Source organism: Phaenicophaeus curvirostris, chromosome 4, assembly GCF_032191515.1.
Source record: "Phaenicophaeus curvirostris isolate KB17595 chromosome 4, BPBGC_Pcur_1.0, whole genome shotgun sequence".
Lineage (NCBI taxonomy): Eukaryota > Metazoa > Chordata > Aves > Cuculiformes > Cuculidae > Phaenicophaeus > Phaenicophaeus curvirostris.
In genome coordinates, this window is record NC_091395.1 from 1318459 (window position 1) to 1334716 (window position 16258).

The 16258-nt window shown below is 48.9% G+C and overlaps 1 protein-coding gene and 1 long non-coding RNA gene across 2 annotated transcripts in view; both read left to right on the forward strand.

The window, feature by feature from the left end:
* The first annotated feature begins 1275 nt into the window (after positions 1–1275).
* On the forward strand, positions 1276–6812 carry LOC138719723 (uncharacterized). Its single transcript, XR_011337273.1, has 3 exons — positions 1276–1425; positions 4364–4541; positions 6696–6812. It is a non-coding gene; the product is annotated as an uncharacterized lncRNA (long non-coding RNA).
* Positions 6813–12615: 5803 nt separating this feature from the next.
* The window catches only part of ADAMTS3 (ADAM metallopeptidase with thrombospondin type 1 motif 3), a 78470-nt gene continuing 74827 nt past the window's right edge, over positions 12616–16258 (forward strand). The window contains exons 1-2 of the mRNA XM_069854984.1: positions 12616–12821; positions 13784–13811. Of these exons, the coding sequence (XP_069711085.1) occupies positions 12753–12821; positions 13784–13811 (97 nt within the window). The 5' untranslated portion in view covers positions 12616–12752. The remainder of the gene's footprint in view (positions 12822–13783; positions 13812–16258) is intronic.

Below are 16258 nucleotides of genomic sequence, written 5' to 3' on the forward strand. Positions count from 1 at the left end.
TTTCTTTCATTGTGAGTGTGACAGAGCTTGGGGACAGGTTGCTCAGAGAGCTTGTGGATTTGCCAATACTGAGGGTGACTGAAAGGCACTTTGTCTGCTATTGGGTACACATCAAGGATGTTTTACAGTAGCTGCTCCTGTCACATTTCCAATTAAAATCTCTGCTCTGATGCAGAATGAGAAGGATGGGTCAGGTAGTGGTGCTCTGTCCCTGCAGAGTAGTGGCTTCTCCTGCTTTTCCTGACTGAGCAAGCATCTGAGCTCTAAGTGAAACATTTCCTGTCCTTGCTTCCTCCTGCTGGCTGTAACCCCTGATCTCTTGCTCCTTTCTTCCACTGCCCCTTGTCTGTGCAGATCAATGTTGAACCTGCTGCAGCAGTTGGGGCTGGGCAGTCTCGTTCAGTGAAGTTCCCTCTGCTGCTATCACATCAGGAGAACCAGACTGAGGGCTCAGCTGTTCATCTGATGTATCTTAATCAGTGGTCTGAGTTGTCAGTGAAGAGGATCAGCTGGTGGCTTTGTGCTGGAAGGATTAAGGAGCATTTTCCACAGGGAGCTTATCAGCTGGGGGAACACTGAGATGGGGTTTCTAATGTTTGTTCTAGTAACTGTGTATGGGTCTGCAATTTGTACCTGGTTTGTAAGCCTCACTTGTGTTTATGAGTTCACATTATTTCCATTTGAAAGAATGGAAACGCGGCAGCAATGATAAAAAAACTTATTCCTGAATGAAGAAAGCTGTTGAGAGGTCTTAAGTGTTTGTCTGTAGTGGGTGTGGGACTGGGGAGCAGTACGCTGGCCCTTTTTGCTCAGCAGATTGAATTCCCTCTTTCTCCTGTGCTGAATTCAAAGTTCCAGTTGAGCACAGAATGAAACCTATGAAAAGGCCATAGGATCAAGTATCTCCTCCAACAAAGCAGCAAGGGAGCAAACAGCAAATTAGTAGAATAGGGAAAGGATTGTATTTGCTGCTACGTGGTGCTGTAGGAGAATCATTAGATGAGAGCTCTCCTAAGGCATTTTCTATTCAACAGGGGTTGGCTTAGCCCTTTTCTTCCTTGAACACTTTAAATATATGTTTTGTTAAGATGCAGTTTGTTGCTAATAAGAATCCAAGTTCACACATTCTAATTATTTGGCTGTTTTAATAAAGGTCATACAACAGCTCAGGATCTGCAAGGGAGAGCAAGGTGAATGATGGTAGCAGTGAGTGAAACACATGGGTGGTGTCAGTTAGTAATGTTTTACATGTGTTTCCAATTCCCTTAGATGATGAACTCACCTGTTTGAGGCTGAATGCTGCACCTGAGTTTTGGACCTCCTCCTGCAGCTTGTCCTGAACTCAAAACCTGCTCCACAGAAAGGGGAAGCTGGAGAAAGACGCTGGAAAAGCAAAGACTTCAAATTAAAGTTGGAAGCTGTAAGGTAAGGAATGCTTTAATCATTCTCATTTCATTATTACTTAAGGTCCATGAAAACCATTGGAATGCTTGGGCCCCTGTGAGCTCACAGTTGTTCATGTTCCTCCCCAACTTGAATTAATTGGCTGATAAATCCACACAGGGATCAGAGGTCCGATAGATGGCATACGTTGTGTGGCTTTGCACACTGCTGCACGTGGCTTGAGACTTGAGCAGGAGCCTTTTTACATTCTCTGTCAAAAGAGAAGCCCCTCCCAAGCAAGTGTGTGATGGGACTCTCTAGGAAATTAGGCTTGATTAGTTCTAGTGCTGGGCGGTTGCATTTCTTTCCACTCTCCTCTCCTGCTTTTCTTGGGCTTCCTCAGCAGAGAGGATAAATAAGAACATGAAGCTCTGAGACCAGAGCTATGTTAAAAATGAGGTCTTCTGTTTCTAGTTATTGTAGCAGCTCTCTGACTTTGAACTGAACTGGAGCTGCTGGGAGGAAAGGCTGGTAAGGTTGGTAAGTGATCAGCCTGCCGGGCAAGCCTTCGGCATGGAATGGAAAAGGTGCAAAATAAACTGTGATTTCACTTCTGAAATAAAGATCTGAATGGGGTTTTGTGGAGAAGTGCACATGGAGGTAAGGATCCAGCAAAGCACTTGTTTGTAACGAGCATGTATTTACTTTCTGTCACCTGGTATTCCCCTGAGGAGAAAGGATCCCTGACTTTGTGGTGATTTCCTGCTGTCTGAGTGCTGTTCCTGAAATGAGAATGGAAAGAGGAGAGATTGATTCCCCTTAATTATGCTGATCTTGATATCCTATTAGAAATTATATTGGACATAAATAAACCTAAGTGTTTTCTTAGTCTTCAGATTTAATTGTTCTTAAAATTGTGTAGCACGCCACTAAAACTGAGCGTTCCCATCTGGATAGAGGTGTGCAAACCTACAAAATTGGGTGCCTAACTCTGTATATTTTTCCCTGTAGTTATCATACAAAAGTGGGAATGCTGCGCTTTTAAAACACAGAGAGAGAGCGGGAAACCCCCTACTTGTGTAAATCTGCATCAAGCACTTCCCCTGCATGAGAAGGGTGCCCGTGGTGTGTTTGTCCTGCTGGACTGTAGGCACAGAGCTGCTTTTGTAGTTTTCTGATACCCGACTTCACCAGTGAAGCGGGGCGGGAGTTCCTAGCTCCATTTTGTCTCAAATACTCATTTTTCCCTTGAGCTGTGCTGGTAAACCTGCTGGTATTCTGCACTTCAGACTGGTGACAGGATTGATTCGAGTTGAACATGATCCTTACAGAAAAAAGGGCAGGCGGAAGAGTTACAGGGCGGGACTGCTTTCTCCCTCTGGGGAACTGAGCTGGATGTCTCCATGGTGCGGGTACAGCTGTGCTACTCAGTTCTAGTAGAGGATGTCTTTTCACCTTGGAAACTCATTGCTTAGCTTTTAAAGCCTGTTTCAGCTATTGCTCCTTCTAACAGTGTTGTGTGCAAAAATGTGCAAGCCCGTGTTATCAACACCGATGGGTTTGGCTGACAGACAGAAAATGAACAATAAGCAATGAAGAGAGTCTCTGTTTATGTCTTTTCCCATGTATTTTCATGTATATTTATATGCTTATCCATGTGTAACTACTAACTGGAGGTGACTTTTTAGATACTATCCTGCAATTTGGCACAGACAGACTGGAATGTAAATGAAATCAGTCCAGAACAGTCCTAAAAGAATACCCTATTTAGTGTTTTAATCCTTTTTGGAATGCAGATAAGAACATCCAGCCACCCTGTGCTGTCCTGAGGATTCTGGGTGAGCATGAGAGGGAGAAAAGATAGGTATTGGCCTCAAGCTCCACCAGGGGAGGTTTAGGCTGGACATTAGGAAAAAATTCTTCACAGAAAGGGTCATTTGGAACTGGAACAGGCTGCCCAGGGAGGGGGTTGAGTCACCTTCCCTGGAGGTGTTTAAGGCACGGGTGGACAAGGAGCTAAGGGACATGGTTTAGTGTTTGATAGGAATGGTTGGACTCAATGATCCGGTGGGTCTCTTCCAACCTGGTGATTCTATGATTCTATGTATTGCAGCCCCTGCGCGGCAGCACAGCTCTTGAAAGGCTTAGGTGATGCAAAACTGTCACACACTTGCACTGAAGCTTGCAGGGCAGCTGTCTTGAAGTTCACAGGGGTTTAGGTGCTCGATGCTGGATGTGTGCGTTATTCAGAAAGCATTCTCAAGAGACTCTTGCTCTGATTTTAAACTGCCTTGGCTCTCAGCCACTTGCAGAGGCAAGGTACTGGGTTGGGTGGACATTTGGTCCTCTGTGTTTGGCCATTCTCATGTTGCCGTAGTCTTATTTCCCATTCTCTGTGTCCAACTGCCTGTTTAATCCTATCACCACCACCTTGTCAGGGTATTTTGTGTTTATTTTTCACGACATGTCTCACAGACATGAGGTTCAGAAGAGTAAACTTTGCAGGGAGCTCTGTGTTTCCTCAGAACCCAGAGCAGATCGCACCTAGCTTTGAGCTTGGCATTTGTTTGGAACTCCTGGAGTGAAAAAGTATTTGTTGGAGGGAGGTTTGAAAGCAGCAGGCCAGTCGTAAAGGAAGAGGTTTATCTTCTACAAAGCTGCTTCCCCATCTTACCTGGTTGTTTCCTTGGTTTAAATGCCAGTAAGAGCAGTGGGAGTCCTTTGCTTTCAATCTCTTCAGTCCTTGCTTGTGAAACGTTTCACTGCTGCTTGGTGGATTTACTCTCTGCCCCATGTAAATTCATCAGAAGCAGTGCCATGGTGGTTTCCCCTCTTAAACAGAATCCAAGTTATTGTTTCCTCTTGCAAAACCCCTCTTCTCCATTTCCCAGAGACAGCAAGTGGCTCTGTTGAATGGGTTTTTCTCCAAGGCTGTTTTACAGGTCAGGAGGTTAGCTTACTTTTGTCCCTTTCCTTTCAGTGTTTCAGAAGAACTCCTCTGTGTTTTCTCCTGAATTGTGAAGGCTGGTGTGAACGAGGAGCCCAAGTCATCCATTAATCCGCAGGCAAAGCACCATTCAAGCAGCTGCAGTGAAAGCTCTCACGTGCTGCCCTGGAAATAACCCCAGCCCTGACGTGGAAAGACGACCCTAGGTAAGGTCAGAAGCTCAGTTCTCTTTCATTTAATCTTCTGGTGTTTAAACAGTATTTGGAGTTGTCTCTTGTGGTTATGGTGATCCCTTAAAGATGGATCCTTAGGAAGAGACAGTGGAGAGGTGGAGTACCTACAGGCAGACGTTTATCTCTAGATGTTGCTACTCTCGCATCTCAACTTCTTGTTGTTTTGCCTTAAATATTGAATGACCGTGACCCTGTGTGAGAGCAGCAAGCATGATCAGGATTTTAGCTTAAGCTGCTTTGCAGAGACGAAGCACCTGTTTTAATTCCTGCTGGAAATGGAAGTGATTTGGAAGCGTCCCAGCAAATTGAAGTCACAGTGGTAATGCTTGCCTGCCCAGACACTTCCCTGTGAAGTGTGTGGATGCGAGTGATCTGTGTGCACACTGTAAGGGATGGAAGCTCATGGCTGGGGTTGTCAAGAGAGCATAAGCAAGCTGGGTGTCTGTCCTGATGGCCCGAGCACTATGTAGGGCACTTCAGTGAGGCTTCTTTCAGCTTCTTTGAACATCCCGCCCGTCCTACCCTTCCCTGTTCACTGGGGTCAGCGTGCAGTGTGCAGGGGGTATGTCATCGTGCTGAAAACCCAATATAAGCTAACATGGATGGAACTGCTTTTCACTGGAGAACTCTGGCAGGGCACTGCAGACCTTCTGGTGTCTTCACCTTCTCTGTCCCCTCTCTGCTTCTCACAGGCTCAGCTTTACCTGCAGATACACTGGGAATTTTTTCACCTATCCTTCCCAGAAATTGTTTCATGTGCCCATCTGTAAAATGTGACCGGTCACCTTTGCTTGAGAATTGAAGCATTCTCGCATGTTCATGGGTGTCTCGTTGGGCAGCACCTGGCTACGAAAGTAATCAATGTGCTCAAACGGTTATTTTAGGACATTGGCAACACTGGAACATCCGTCAGACTTCCATTCCATATCCCCTTCACTGGTTATGAGGGAAGTGAAAGGTATCAAAATCCCTGGCTGGCTGCCCTGACAGAAAGGTTTGCTTGGACAATTCCAGAAATTCAAATTACTGTCATACTTCATCTCACAACAAACGCTGCCGAAAGAGCAGCCGCTCTGTGGTCACAACAGTTATAGCAGCTCTTCTGTTTGGCATAACTGGGAGGAGATTCCATTTCAAAGAGTGCTGGGCAGTGGGACTGGAGTCCGGTTGAGTGTTTCCTGGTGGAATGAACTGCTCTCTCCAGTCAAAGGAGAATAAAAGGGGAGACGGGTGATAAGGAAGTCCCTGGCACATACAATTCCTGTTTAAGACCTTTGCGCAGATTCCCATCATTTCTTTCTAAGGGCTTAAGGTAAGTGCAAGTGGTTAAATGGGCCTTCAGCACTGCCAGCATCTGCACAGGGCATCCTGGCTGCTGCCTCAGCGCTTCTAGGAACCTCTCACAGCACGAGAACTGCCAAGTTCTGAATTGATACCACAGGCCATTAAAAGCTGGGTCTTACTGGGTCTTATTTTCAGAATGATTTGTGGGTATTTGTTGATTCATTTCTTTTGAGGATTCAAGGTGGGTTTAATTGCGTTTTATTTGGCACACAGCATCTCAAGACGAACCGCCTTAAAATCAGAACAGCTTTATGGAATGTGTCTGTTATCCGACATTGTCCCAAGTGCTGCCTCTTTCCAGTGCTTTTCATTTTTCATAACGAATTTTACAGCTGTAATTTTCATGTCTCACATTTTTCTCTCCAGTCTCCTATGTCCTGTGGTTAAACCTTGACCGTAAATCTTACACCGCTTTCTTAAAAATAACAAGTCTACTCTGCTTCTTCCTTTAACAGTGTGCTAGATTAATAGTGTCTTGAAAACAATTAAATATGATTGTGGGCTTTAATATTCCCAGTTTTAGTGCAGCAGGAAGGAGAAACAATAGCCATTTTCATTTATAGAGTGCTGTAGCCATTTTCATTTATAGAGTGCTGGTATCTCACGTGCTGGCTGACAGTTCTTGTCTGACACCTTGGTTCAGAAATCCCTGTGTCACTCAGCTGTGGTAAATACACCAGAAAAAGGTGATAGCAAAGAGATTTTCTGTGTGGTTTGGGAAATTAGATGGCAAGTCACTGAGTGGCAAACAAGGCTGAAACGATGCATGTCGTTTCTTGGTAAAAAAGGCTTTTGCATCACTGGCGTGCCCAACTCGAGCTGTCCCATCCTGGGGCTGTGGCACGGCCATGGTGATACTGATCACACCTGCGTGATGGCGGCGTGAGTCTGGAGCCGATTGTGGCATCCGCGTTCCCTGTGCTGCTGGTGGCTCACCTGGAGACACGTTAACCAGAGCCAAGATGCTGCTGCCCAGGGCCCGCTGTACAACCCGCATACAAGCACACGAGCAGGATGAGGTTCCAGGTAAGGAGGCTAAGGAGGCCCTTTGTGCAGGGCCTTTGGACGGTGTCCGCTCACAGTGCCTGCTGCAGCAGGGTCCAGCCCACGGAGGGAACGTGGATGTTACTGAAACCCAAACAGGAAGGCATTTTAAGAGTGAGGCACAGACGTCACTTGTCAGATGTATCCTCTGCTAAGAAATGGGTTATATTGACTTAGGTTTTACCATTGCACCGTGGGCCTCCTGCATCTCTAATTACTTGGGGAAAAAGATTTCAACTTTTCATTAAACAGCCTGACTAGGGCACATCCACCTTGTGGAACATGATCCGGGTGTCCGCTTTTCAGAGGATCCTGCCCAGCGCTTGTATTCAGGTCAGGGCACGCTTCACCGAGGAGGAGAACCCAAGGCCCAGTGTCCCAATCATTAAAGTCAGGCTTTCACACCAAAGGCAGCAGAGCTGATATGGGGAAGTAAGAAACAAACTGGGTTAAATGGGAAAGATTAAAGGAAAAAACAAATTGAAAAGTAAGCCTGAGCATCATGTAAGGGATGTGGAGGTGGCCAAGACAGTAAATTAACCTGTAACTGTCTTATCTGGACTGTTTTGTGCCTTTTCCTGAACCAGCCTGCTTTATCTTTTCATACGGAAAGCTGTTCTCCATAGCTCACCGCTGCAGGAGCTCTGTGGAATGCAGGGAAGCATCTGCATAGTGCTTGGGAAGTGGGTTTAGTTGCCTAAAGCAGGTGCTCAGAGCGGGTATTGCTGCGATCTCAAACGGGCAGCTTCTGTTACCTCTGGCTGATGTTTGGTGATGCCTCATTTGGAGAGAACGGAATTAATGCTCGCCAACCTGGCCACTATTGAGAGAGGTCATCAAACACAGACCAGCAAAGATCGTAGCAGATCAGAAACTCGGTCAGTGCTAATGATTCCTAAAGAGCAAGAACTGTCAGTGCAAAACTGAACATCAAACCATGTGTGCAGACACTGTGGGTCAAGGCTGTGGTTTGTCTAGACTATAGGAATCGTTCCTGGATGTTATGGTTTAGGGGCTTGTCTCAAAAAAAGGTAATATTTGAAAGCTTGTATTAAATAGCAGTGCAAAACCTCCTGCTTAGTTAATTCCTGTCTGTTCCAAGGGGGAAATTTCTTTTTTCAAGTTCCTCAGTTTGAATGAAATCAGTTTGTGTTGCAGGCACTTCTGCTGTGGGAGCATGTGGCATCTTATGGAGCCTTTGTGATCAGGTAGTGCCACACTGAGTGCTTGCTCCCATACATTTTGCCGTGCAAATGCTGCTGCAGTTCCTGTGCTCCAGAATCTGGCCCTGTGTGACACCTTTTAGACTTCAGTGCCTCTTCGCTTTAGGACCTGACCTTAGGTTCATCGAACACTGTAGCTGTCAGCCTAGAGTATCAGAGGAGCTGCATGGGTGCAGAAAGCTTATCTGATGTAGTGTTAGCAAGAGTCATTTCAGAATTGCAAGTATTTAACAGATCTTTAACAGATGTATATGTGTGCCCGAATATTTAAATGCATGTGTACATAGGGTACAGGCTGTAAACTCTGTGATTTCTTTGATGATACCATGTCCAGATGTGGCTGTTGGACATGAGAGATGCCTTTAATTAACCTTGGAATCCTGCCTGGATGTACGTTTGTTACAGATAAGGTACTCAGTCTTGTTTCTTATCAGAAATGGCGAATGAGGCATCTAAATTTAACACCTTATTTTTGCTCCCTTACAATTCTGTCAAAAGTTCTTTGCTCTCCAAGACTTCAAAACGGAGTATCTGCCCTGGCTGCCAGCTCTGGCTTTTGTGCGTCTTGGTTTCTTTGGTGCTTAGGAACTTTTTTATCTAATTTGGAAAAGTTCAACTACCTGGGATGTAGCAGACATGGCTTTATTGAAAGGTGACTTATTTTAAGACCATGGAAAGAGAGTTACAAAGTGCCAGCAGTTCCATTCCCTGTATCTGTCCAACTGCCTCCGTTCATAAGACTGTGGAGTGAAATTAAAAAGATCTGGGCTTGAAGCTGAGATCAAATAATGAATGCATCTATAACCAGGCTGCATGAAGCACCAGGGATTGTGCTGGCCCATCATTTCTCTGCAGAAAATGGATGGTTTGCATAGCCCCCAGGTATGCTGTGTTACGGAAAAAACCACCAGGGAATCAACATTGTTGTCAGGATTTCAATAACGTGCTATAAATAAGGTCTGAGGTCACATAATGAACATCAGAGCAGGAAATAAGGTGTGGAATAGCTGCATATAAAGTGCATGGTGCCTGTTTTGTGTCCTGGGGCAGGGAGAAGGGTACTGTGGGAGAAGTGGTGTGTTGGCAAGTAATGCCAGGATGTGGATGGAAGCAGGCTGAGGCTGGCAGCTCTGAACTAATGGTTCCAACTCTGGCTTTGTGAACTTGCAGCCTTTAAGTTCCCCTTAATGTATAATTATGTAGCCAGCAATTTACAGGACGCAGCCCTTCTCATCCTGGTCATTCTGAAGAGCAGCTCTCATGCACTGTGCGATGGCCTGCAGTTACGGCGTGCCGAGGATGGAAGAAGGGACGGGAGTCTTGGGTGGGCTACAGGGAGGAGGTGAGATTGTGCAGAGGAAAAATCAGGAGGGCTAAAGCCTCACTAGAGCTCACATTGGCCAAGTCGGTGAAGGATAACAAAAAATCTTTCTATAAATACAGTAACAGTAAAAGGAGGACCAGGGAGAATATTCAGTCCCTACTGGATGCAAATGGAACAACTGTGACAAAGGATGAGGACAAGGCTCAGGTACTTAATGCCTTCTTTGTCTCAGTCTTTAATAGTAAGGAAGGTTGTCCCCTGTGTGTACGTACCCAGGAGTTAGAGGAGCAGAATGAGGCTCCCATGATCCAAGAGGAGGTGGTCAGAGCCTTCCTTGCCCAACTAGACAGATACAAGTCTATGGGGCCGGATGGGATTCACCCAAGAGTATTGAGGGAGCTGGGGGATGTGCTTTTCAAACCCCTTTGCATCATCTTCCAGCAGTCCTGGCTGACTGGGGAAGTCCCACTGAACTGGAGGCTGATGTTGTGCCCATCTACAAGAAGGGCCGCAGGGAGGATCCAGGGAACTACAGGCCTGTCAGTCTGACCTCAGTGCAAGGGAAAGTCATGGAACAGGTGATCTTGAGTGCTATCATGAAGCACATGCAAGAGAACCGGGTGATCAGGCCCAGTCAACACAGTTCATGAAAGGCAGGTCTTGCCAAAATGATCTTACACCTGTTACAGCAGATGCACATCCAGGCATTCCCACTGTCTCAGGAAAGAGAAAAAACAATGCAGTTCAGAGTGTGTTTTCTGGAGCAGCAGGGCTGCTCTGCAGGCTGGCATGGCTTAATTATTCCAGATAGCTCCTGAAAATCATGGCTGGAGGTCTCCTCCTCTCAACTGTTGCTTTCAGGCAACACAGGTTTAGAAGAAAGCGGTGTCTTCTTTCTCATGTAGATGTGATGGTTTCTGGCAGGCAGCTCAACATACACCTGTGAAAGTCTAACTATAATCACTCCTTCTTCTGAAAACCATTGAGCAGCAGCAAGCTGTTCACTCATGCCTGCTGGAGGCCAGCAGCAAGGTCTGTCGGTTGGACATGACGCATTGCAAGTAGAAACACGAAAAGGGGCTGCAGAACAGTGTGATGTTAAACTGGGATCTAGCTGGTCCCGCAGTAACCATCTTGCATGAGATGAGATAATCCCGACCCTGACAAAACTCAGCCTTCACTCGGAACCCTGCTGAAGCGCAAGGGGCGTGGGAGTGGATTATCTCTGGCTCCTTGGAGTGTTTGTAAAGCTCTTTGTTCTCCCTGGGGATCACCCTGGTCATATCCGTTACCACCTCAGTTGTGTGCAGCCTCAACTGCGTCACAGCTCTTTGGGAAACGGAAGGGACCAAGGAGACACAGACCATTTCCGTGAAGGTTTTTGTGTGGGGAATACCCAGTGTGAGTGGGTTTTGGTTTCTGACTGAGACGGGTAACATCGCCTGTTGTGCAGCAAAGGTTTGGTTGTGTGCTGGGCGACATCACCCGTTGCACAGCGGAGATCTGGTTGTGCGCCGAGCTCCTGCCTGGGGAAAGCGGTTGCTTTGCCACCAAACTCCAGTCCGCTCGGAGTCTTGGGGACTCCAGTCTTTTGCTGGATGGGAGGAGACATGGAAAATTGGAGATGTTGTCCCAGACAGGGGAGCTGGGGGTCCCACGAGGGCAGCTGTGCTGGCAGGTTGAACAGGGGGAAGCATGCTCATTGCAGGTAGATTCTGGACACATGAATGGAAACATGGGGAGCCCAGAGTGTTTATTGTGGAGCATAGCAACAGCTCACCAGATGAAAGGGTTTCTCTGTGTGTATGAAGTTGTGACATTGCTGTGTTTGTACTACTGTGGCTGGGGGTGATGGCCCTGACATCGGTGAGCCCAGCTGAGCCAGAGGTGATGGCCCCGATGTTGGTGAGCCAGGGGTCATGGCTCTGATCATAGGATTAGAATCCTGGTATGGTTTGTGTTGGAAGGGATGGAAGGGTCCTCAAAGCCCATCCAGTCCCACCCCTGCCATGGGCAGGGACACCTCCCACTGGATCAGGGGCTCCAAGCCCCATCCAACCTGGCCTGGAACCCCTCCAGGGATGGGGCAGCCACGGCTGCTCTGGGCAACCTGGGCCAGGGCCTCCCCACCCTCACAGCAAAACATTTCTGCCTAAGATCTCATCTCAATCTTCCTTCTTTCAGCTGAAAACCATTCCCCCTTGTCCTGTCCCTGCCCTCCCTGATCCAGAGCCCCTCCCCAGCTTTCCTGCAGCCCCTTTCAGCAGTGGAAACTGCTCTAAGGTCTCCCTGGAGCCTTCTCTTCTCCAGGCTGAACAACCTCAACTTTCTTAGCTTGTTCTCGTAGCAGAGGTGCTCCAGCCCTCAGAGCGTCTCTGTGGCCTCTGGACCTGTTCCAGCAGATCCATATTCTACTATTAGGGTTTCTAGAACTGGATGCAGGGCTCCAGGATCATTCTTGCCCCTCTTCAGCTTAGGGCATTGGAACAGGCATTTCAGAGCAGAGGGACGCGTCCCTTCCTGTTAATGAGTCATGAATTAAATTAATGAAGAGAAATTAATGAAGTGAAATAGCCTTGGAAATAATCTACATTGTTGGCATGCTGCCTCCAAACCTTTTTTTTCCATCTGTGGCTTTTTTTCTTCAGCCCAGGACAATACTCAGAGTGCAGATGGGATGGAAAGCGCAGCTTTCTCATAGGACACACGCAGAGAACATAGAATCACTGAGTGCTTTGGGCTGGAAGGGACCCCAAAGCCCATCTATTTCTACCCCCTGCCGTGGGCAGGGACACCTCCCACTGGATCGGGGGCTCCAAGCCCCATCCAGCCTGGCCTTGAACGCCTCCAGGGATGGGGCAGCCACGGCTGCTCTGGGCAGTTTCTCCCCACCCTCATCGTGAAGGATTTCTTCCTACTGCCTACTCTAAATTTCCCCCTCTCCAACGTAAAGCCATTCCCCCTCATCCTGTCACTCCAGGCCCTTGTACAAAGCCCCTCCCCAGGTTTCCCGGAGCCCCTTTCCGTGCTGGCGGCTGCCGTGAGGTGCGGGATGCGGCGGGGGCTCGGTGCGGGGCTGGGGGCGGCCGTGCCCCTGACGTCGGAGCCGGGGCGGGGCGCTGCCCGGGGCTGGTGCGGGTTTATCAGCGGCGCAGGGCAGGCGGGGAGCAGGCACAGCTCCCGCCCCACCGGCCCCACCGCCCCGGGGTGCAGCCCCCCGGGGGCACAGCGGCGGAGGCGGCCACGGGCTCGGGATGGTGCTCCTGCCCCTCTGGGTCCTGGCAGCCGCGCTCCTGGGGCTCCGCGCTGCGCCCGCGCCGCAGGTGAGTGCGGGCTCCCCCGTCCCTCCGCTCCGTCCTGCGGGGCGCGGAGCCCTGCCCTGCCCCGGGCCGGGGGCTCCCCTCTTCCCCGGCTCTTCCCGGGCTCCCCTGTGCCCCGGGCTCTGCTCTTCCCGAGCTCTTCCTCAGCTCTTCCCCGCTCTCCAGGCTCTGCTCTTCACCGGGCTCCGTTCTTCCACGTTTCCCTTTTCGCCGAGTTCCCCTCTCCCCAGGCTCTCCCTCTCCTTCCCGAACTCTTCCCCGGGCTCTCCTCTCCCCAAGTTCTGTTCTTCCCCGGCTCTCAGCTGGGACAGGCAAGAAGCAGCAGTCTGGGAGCACTTCGCACCACCCCATCCTTCTCCCCAGCACGTTGCTACTTCTCCTCGCTTTTTGCGGATCGCTGCACCCCGCTCTTGCAGAGCAGCCCTTATGGACATGCAGCATCTCTGCTGCTGGGCCTGATCCTGCAGCAGCCGGGGAGGGGGAGGTTGGTCCCTGTGTCCGTGCCACGGCGATGCTGAGCTGGCACTGGCACTGCTGCTCTCCCTGCTCTAAAACCCGATGGATTTCCCATTCCCTGGCAGGAGAACTGTCAGCACGCCTGCCTCCTCACTGCCCTGGCACACATCCCTCTCCCAGCTCGTAGCTCGCACGGACGCAAGGACTTTCTTTGTCAACTGAACTCACTTTTTGGTCTGGTGTCACAATGTATAGAACAGGTCACTCAGAATCAGGACTTGTTAGTAGCTCTGTTCATGTCAAACTTGTCGTGGAGAATGTTAGGATATTGATAGGAACAGCAGTTCATTAAGTTAGGGAAAACGCATTCCCTGGAAACCAGAAGCAGAAATGTACAGAAGGATGCAATAGAGACCGAGTAGTTTCTTCAGCCTCCTAGACGGGCTCGGCTGTCACACATCCTAATGGCACTAACAACTTCGTGCATGTGTTTCTTTTCTCTCCTGCAGGCTGGTACAGAACAACGGATCCAGACAGGTAAGTGTTTTTAACTACTATTGCTGCTATCAAAACAGAAATAAAAGAAGCTTGACTAAGTAGTTTATTTTATGGGAGAGTTATCTGTATGCAGGCAGGCGTTCCCGTGTGTGCCCCACGCCGTTACCACCCGGCAGCGGTTGTGGTTTCACAGCGATGTGGCATGACTAGAATTCGCATGCCCTCTCGTCAGGCGGTTGGGCATCCCGATGCATCCGTGCTTCCCCTCTTAAACCACCAGAAGTTAAAAAGTGCAGCGTGCTTCAGCCAGCCCCCTGAACGCCAGGACGGAGCAGCTCTGGGTCAGACACTCTGTCTTCATTCCTGTGTCACTGAAGCCAGGAGGAAATGCCTGCTCCTTTTGGCTGGGGCAAACCCTGTCTTCAGACCATTTTTCTTCTGTCTTGGAAGCGTTCGGCCTTTTCTTTTAGCTGGAAAAACTTAGTCTTCTACTGAGGCCCCTTCATATTCGTGATGGCACAGGGTGCTTTCTGCGTGCCCGACGGCAGTTGTTCCCTGTCGCGTTGCAAACAGATATATCGACGTAAAACAGCATTGTGCAGCAAAGTTGGTGTCCGGGATGAGCGTAGATGCTTCTAATCGACACTTAAACCTCACTGACTCTTTCCTAAAGACAGGAAGCTTCATCTAATTAGGAGCATGCACACACAGTTTGGTTTCAGAAGGTCTGTGTTCATTTAAACTAACAGATAATTTAGTGCTCCGTGTGTTGGAAGAGGCTGTGGGAAGCTGGCATCCTCCCTCCCAGGGCGTTCGTCAGTTTGCCATCTTGAACGCTCCGTAGCTTGCCCAGTTGGGAAATGAGCCTCTTAATTTGCTGTCTGTGCACCAGAGCGTGCTCCGGAGCTTTTCAACGCAAGGAGCAGCGGTGGTGGGAACGGGCCCCGGGCATTTCTGTTTCCAGTTGCCGCTAGAGCTCCAATTTTGAGGTTTTGGTTCAGTTTTGAGCTGAGGTTTTTTTCAGAAAGGAATTTCAAGTATTTCTCTGAATTTTGGAGGGCTTGTCTGGATTTCAGTGCTGGCGCTGCATTGTGCTGGGCTGCGGCTGGTTTCCACTGGGAGCACTGAATGCTGGGAGCTGGGACCATTAGGTACATTGAAACCTCACTGGCAGGCAGGCATTTTTTCCAGCTGTATGCTAAGCCTCAGTTTTATTTCTAGTCGTTTCCATGAGAAATGGATTGTATTTGAATTTCAGAAACTATCGGCTACACAGAAGTGCATCTTTTAAATTATACAGGACATCAGACGAAATTCTTTAACCTGGAAAATAGCTTTAACTTTTTCCTTTCTTTCCTGGTCCCAGTGTTGCAGTAGTCGGGAGTGTTTGAGGTGCATCAGAGTGGCAGGATGATATTGTAAGCAGAGGGTGAAGGGTCAGGTACCCTGGGAGCTTTTGCAGCCGATGGGATCTTGCCTTCCTCCCCTTGGGTGGGAAATGAAGAGGATGTTGGTCAGGGCTCTGTCCCCTCGCGCATCCATGAGCCCTTGATGTTCCATTGTGCGGCCGGACGCTGCAGGATGGGACTCGGGTGGTGTCTAGTGAGATGGAGCTGCCAGCCCATCCCTGTCTCCTCGGCACAGCCACGCGGCGTCTCAGCAGCGTTGGGTTCAGGCTGAGAGCCCGATGGCTTAGCATGACCGGGCAGGCTGTGAGTTGCTCTGGCTTTTGGGAATTGATGGTGTTTGGTGAGGGGAAATCTGTGTTTTCAAAGCACAGATAGCTTGTTAGCTCTTGGGATTTGTCCTGCGCTTCACGGTAATATTTTAAATTTGCTCCTGTAATTTCTGATTCACAAAGCATGACTTATTCAGTTTAGAGTTTCAATGGTGATAGCCGAGCTGTTGTTGGGATCGCCTCCAAATGGGTTGTCCTGCTTTTACGTCCCTGTTCAGTGTCACTCTGCATCGGTGATGTATGCTCAGATTTGGCCCCAGGCTGGCTGCTGGCAGCATCCCGTCATTCCTCCTAGCCTGGAAAGTCACTTAGGACAAATTAAAGCACGTAGGACTTCATCTTTTTGAAATATCAGTACAGAATGGATTTTAGAGATAGAGAGTGACCCAGGCTTAGCTAACTGCATTAATGCATGATGTGCTGCAAATCCTGGATACTGTCAGGAGGAAACTGTTGTGATATAGTGAGTCTGAAGTTGCTGGCACTTGGGACGGTGCTACCTCTGCTTCTCCATCCTCTGCTTCCCACACGGCAGAGCAGCCTTATCACTGCTTGAAGTATCTTCTGGAAGAAAGCACAGATGGCGAACTTGCAGAACGGCAGCGCCCAGCTGCCCCACCGCCCGGATAAAACACCTTCGCCTGCAGTTGAGCAGAGGCTGGGAAAACACCACGAGGAAGTTCTGGAGCTGTCTGTATCCTTGGGACCAGTAAAGGAAAGGTGTGAGGACACTGGAGAGACCACATGA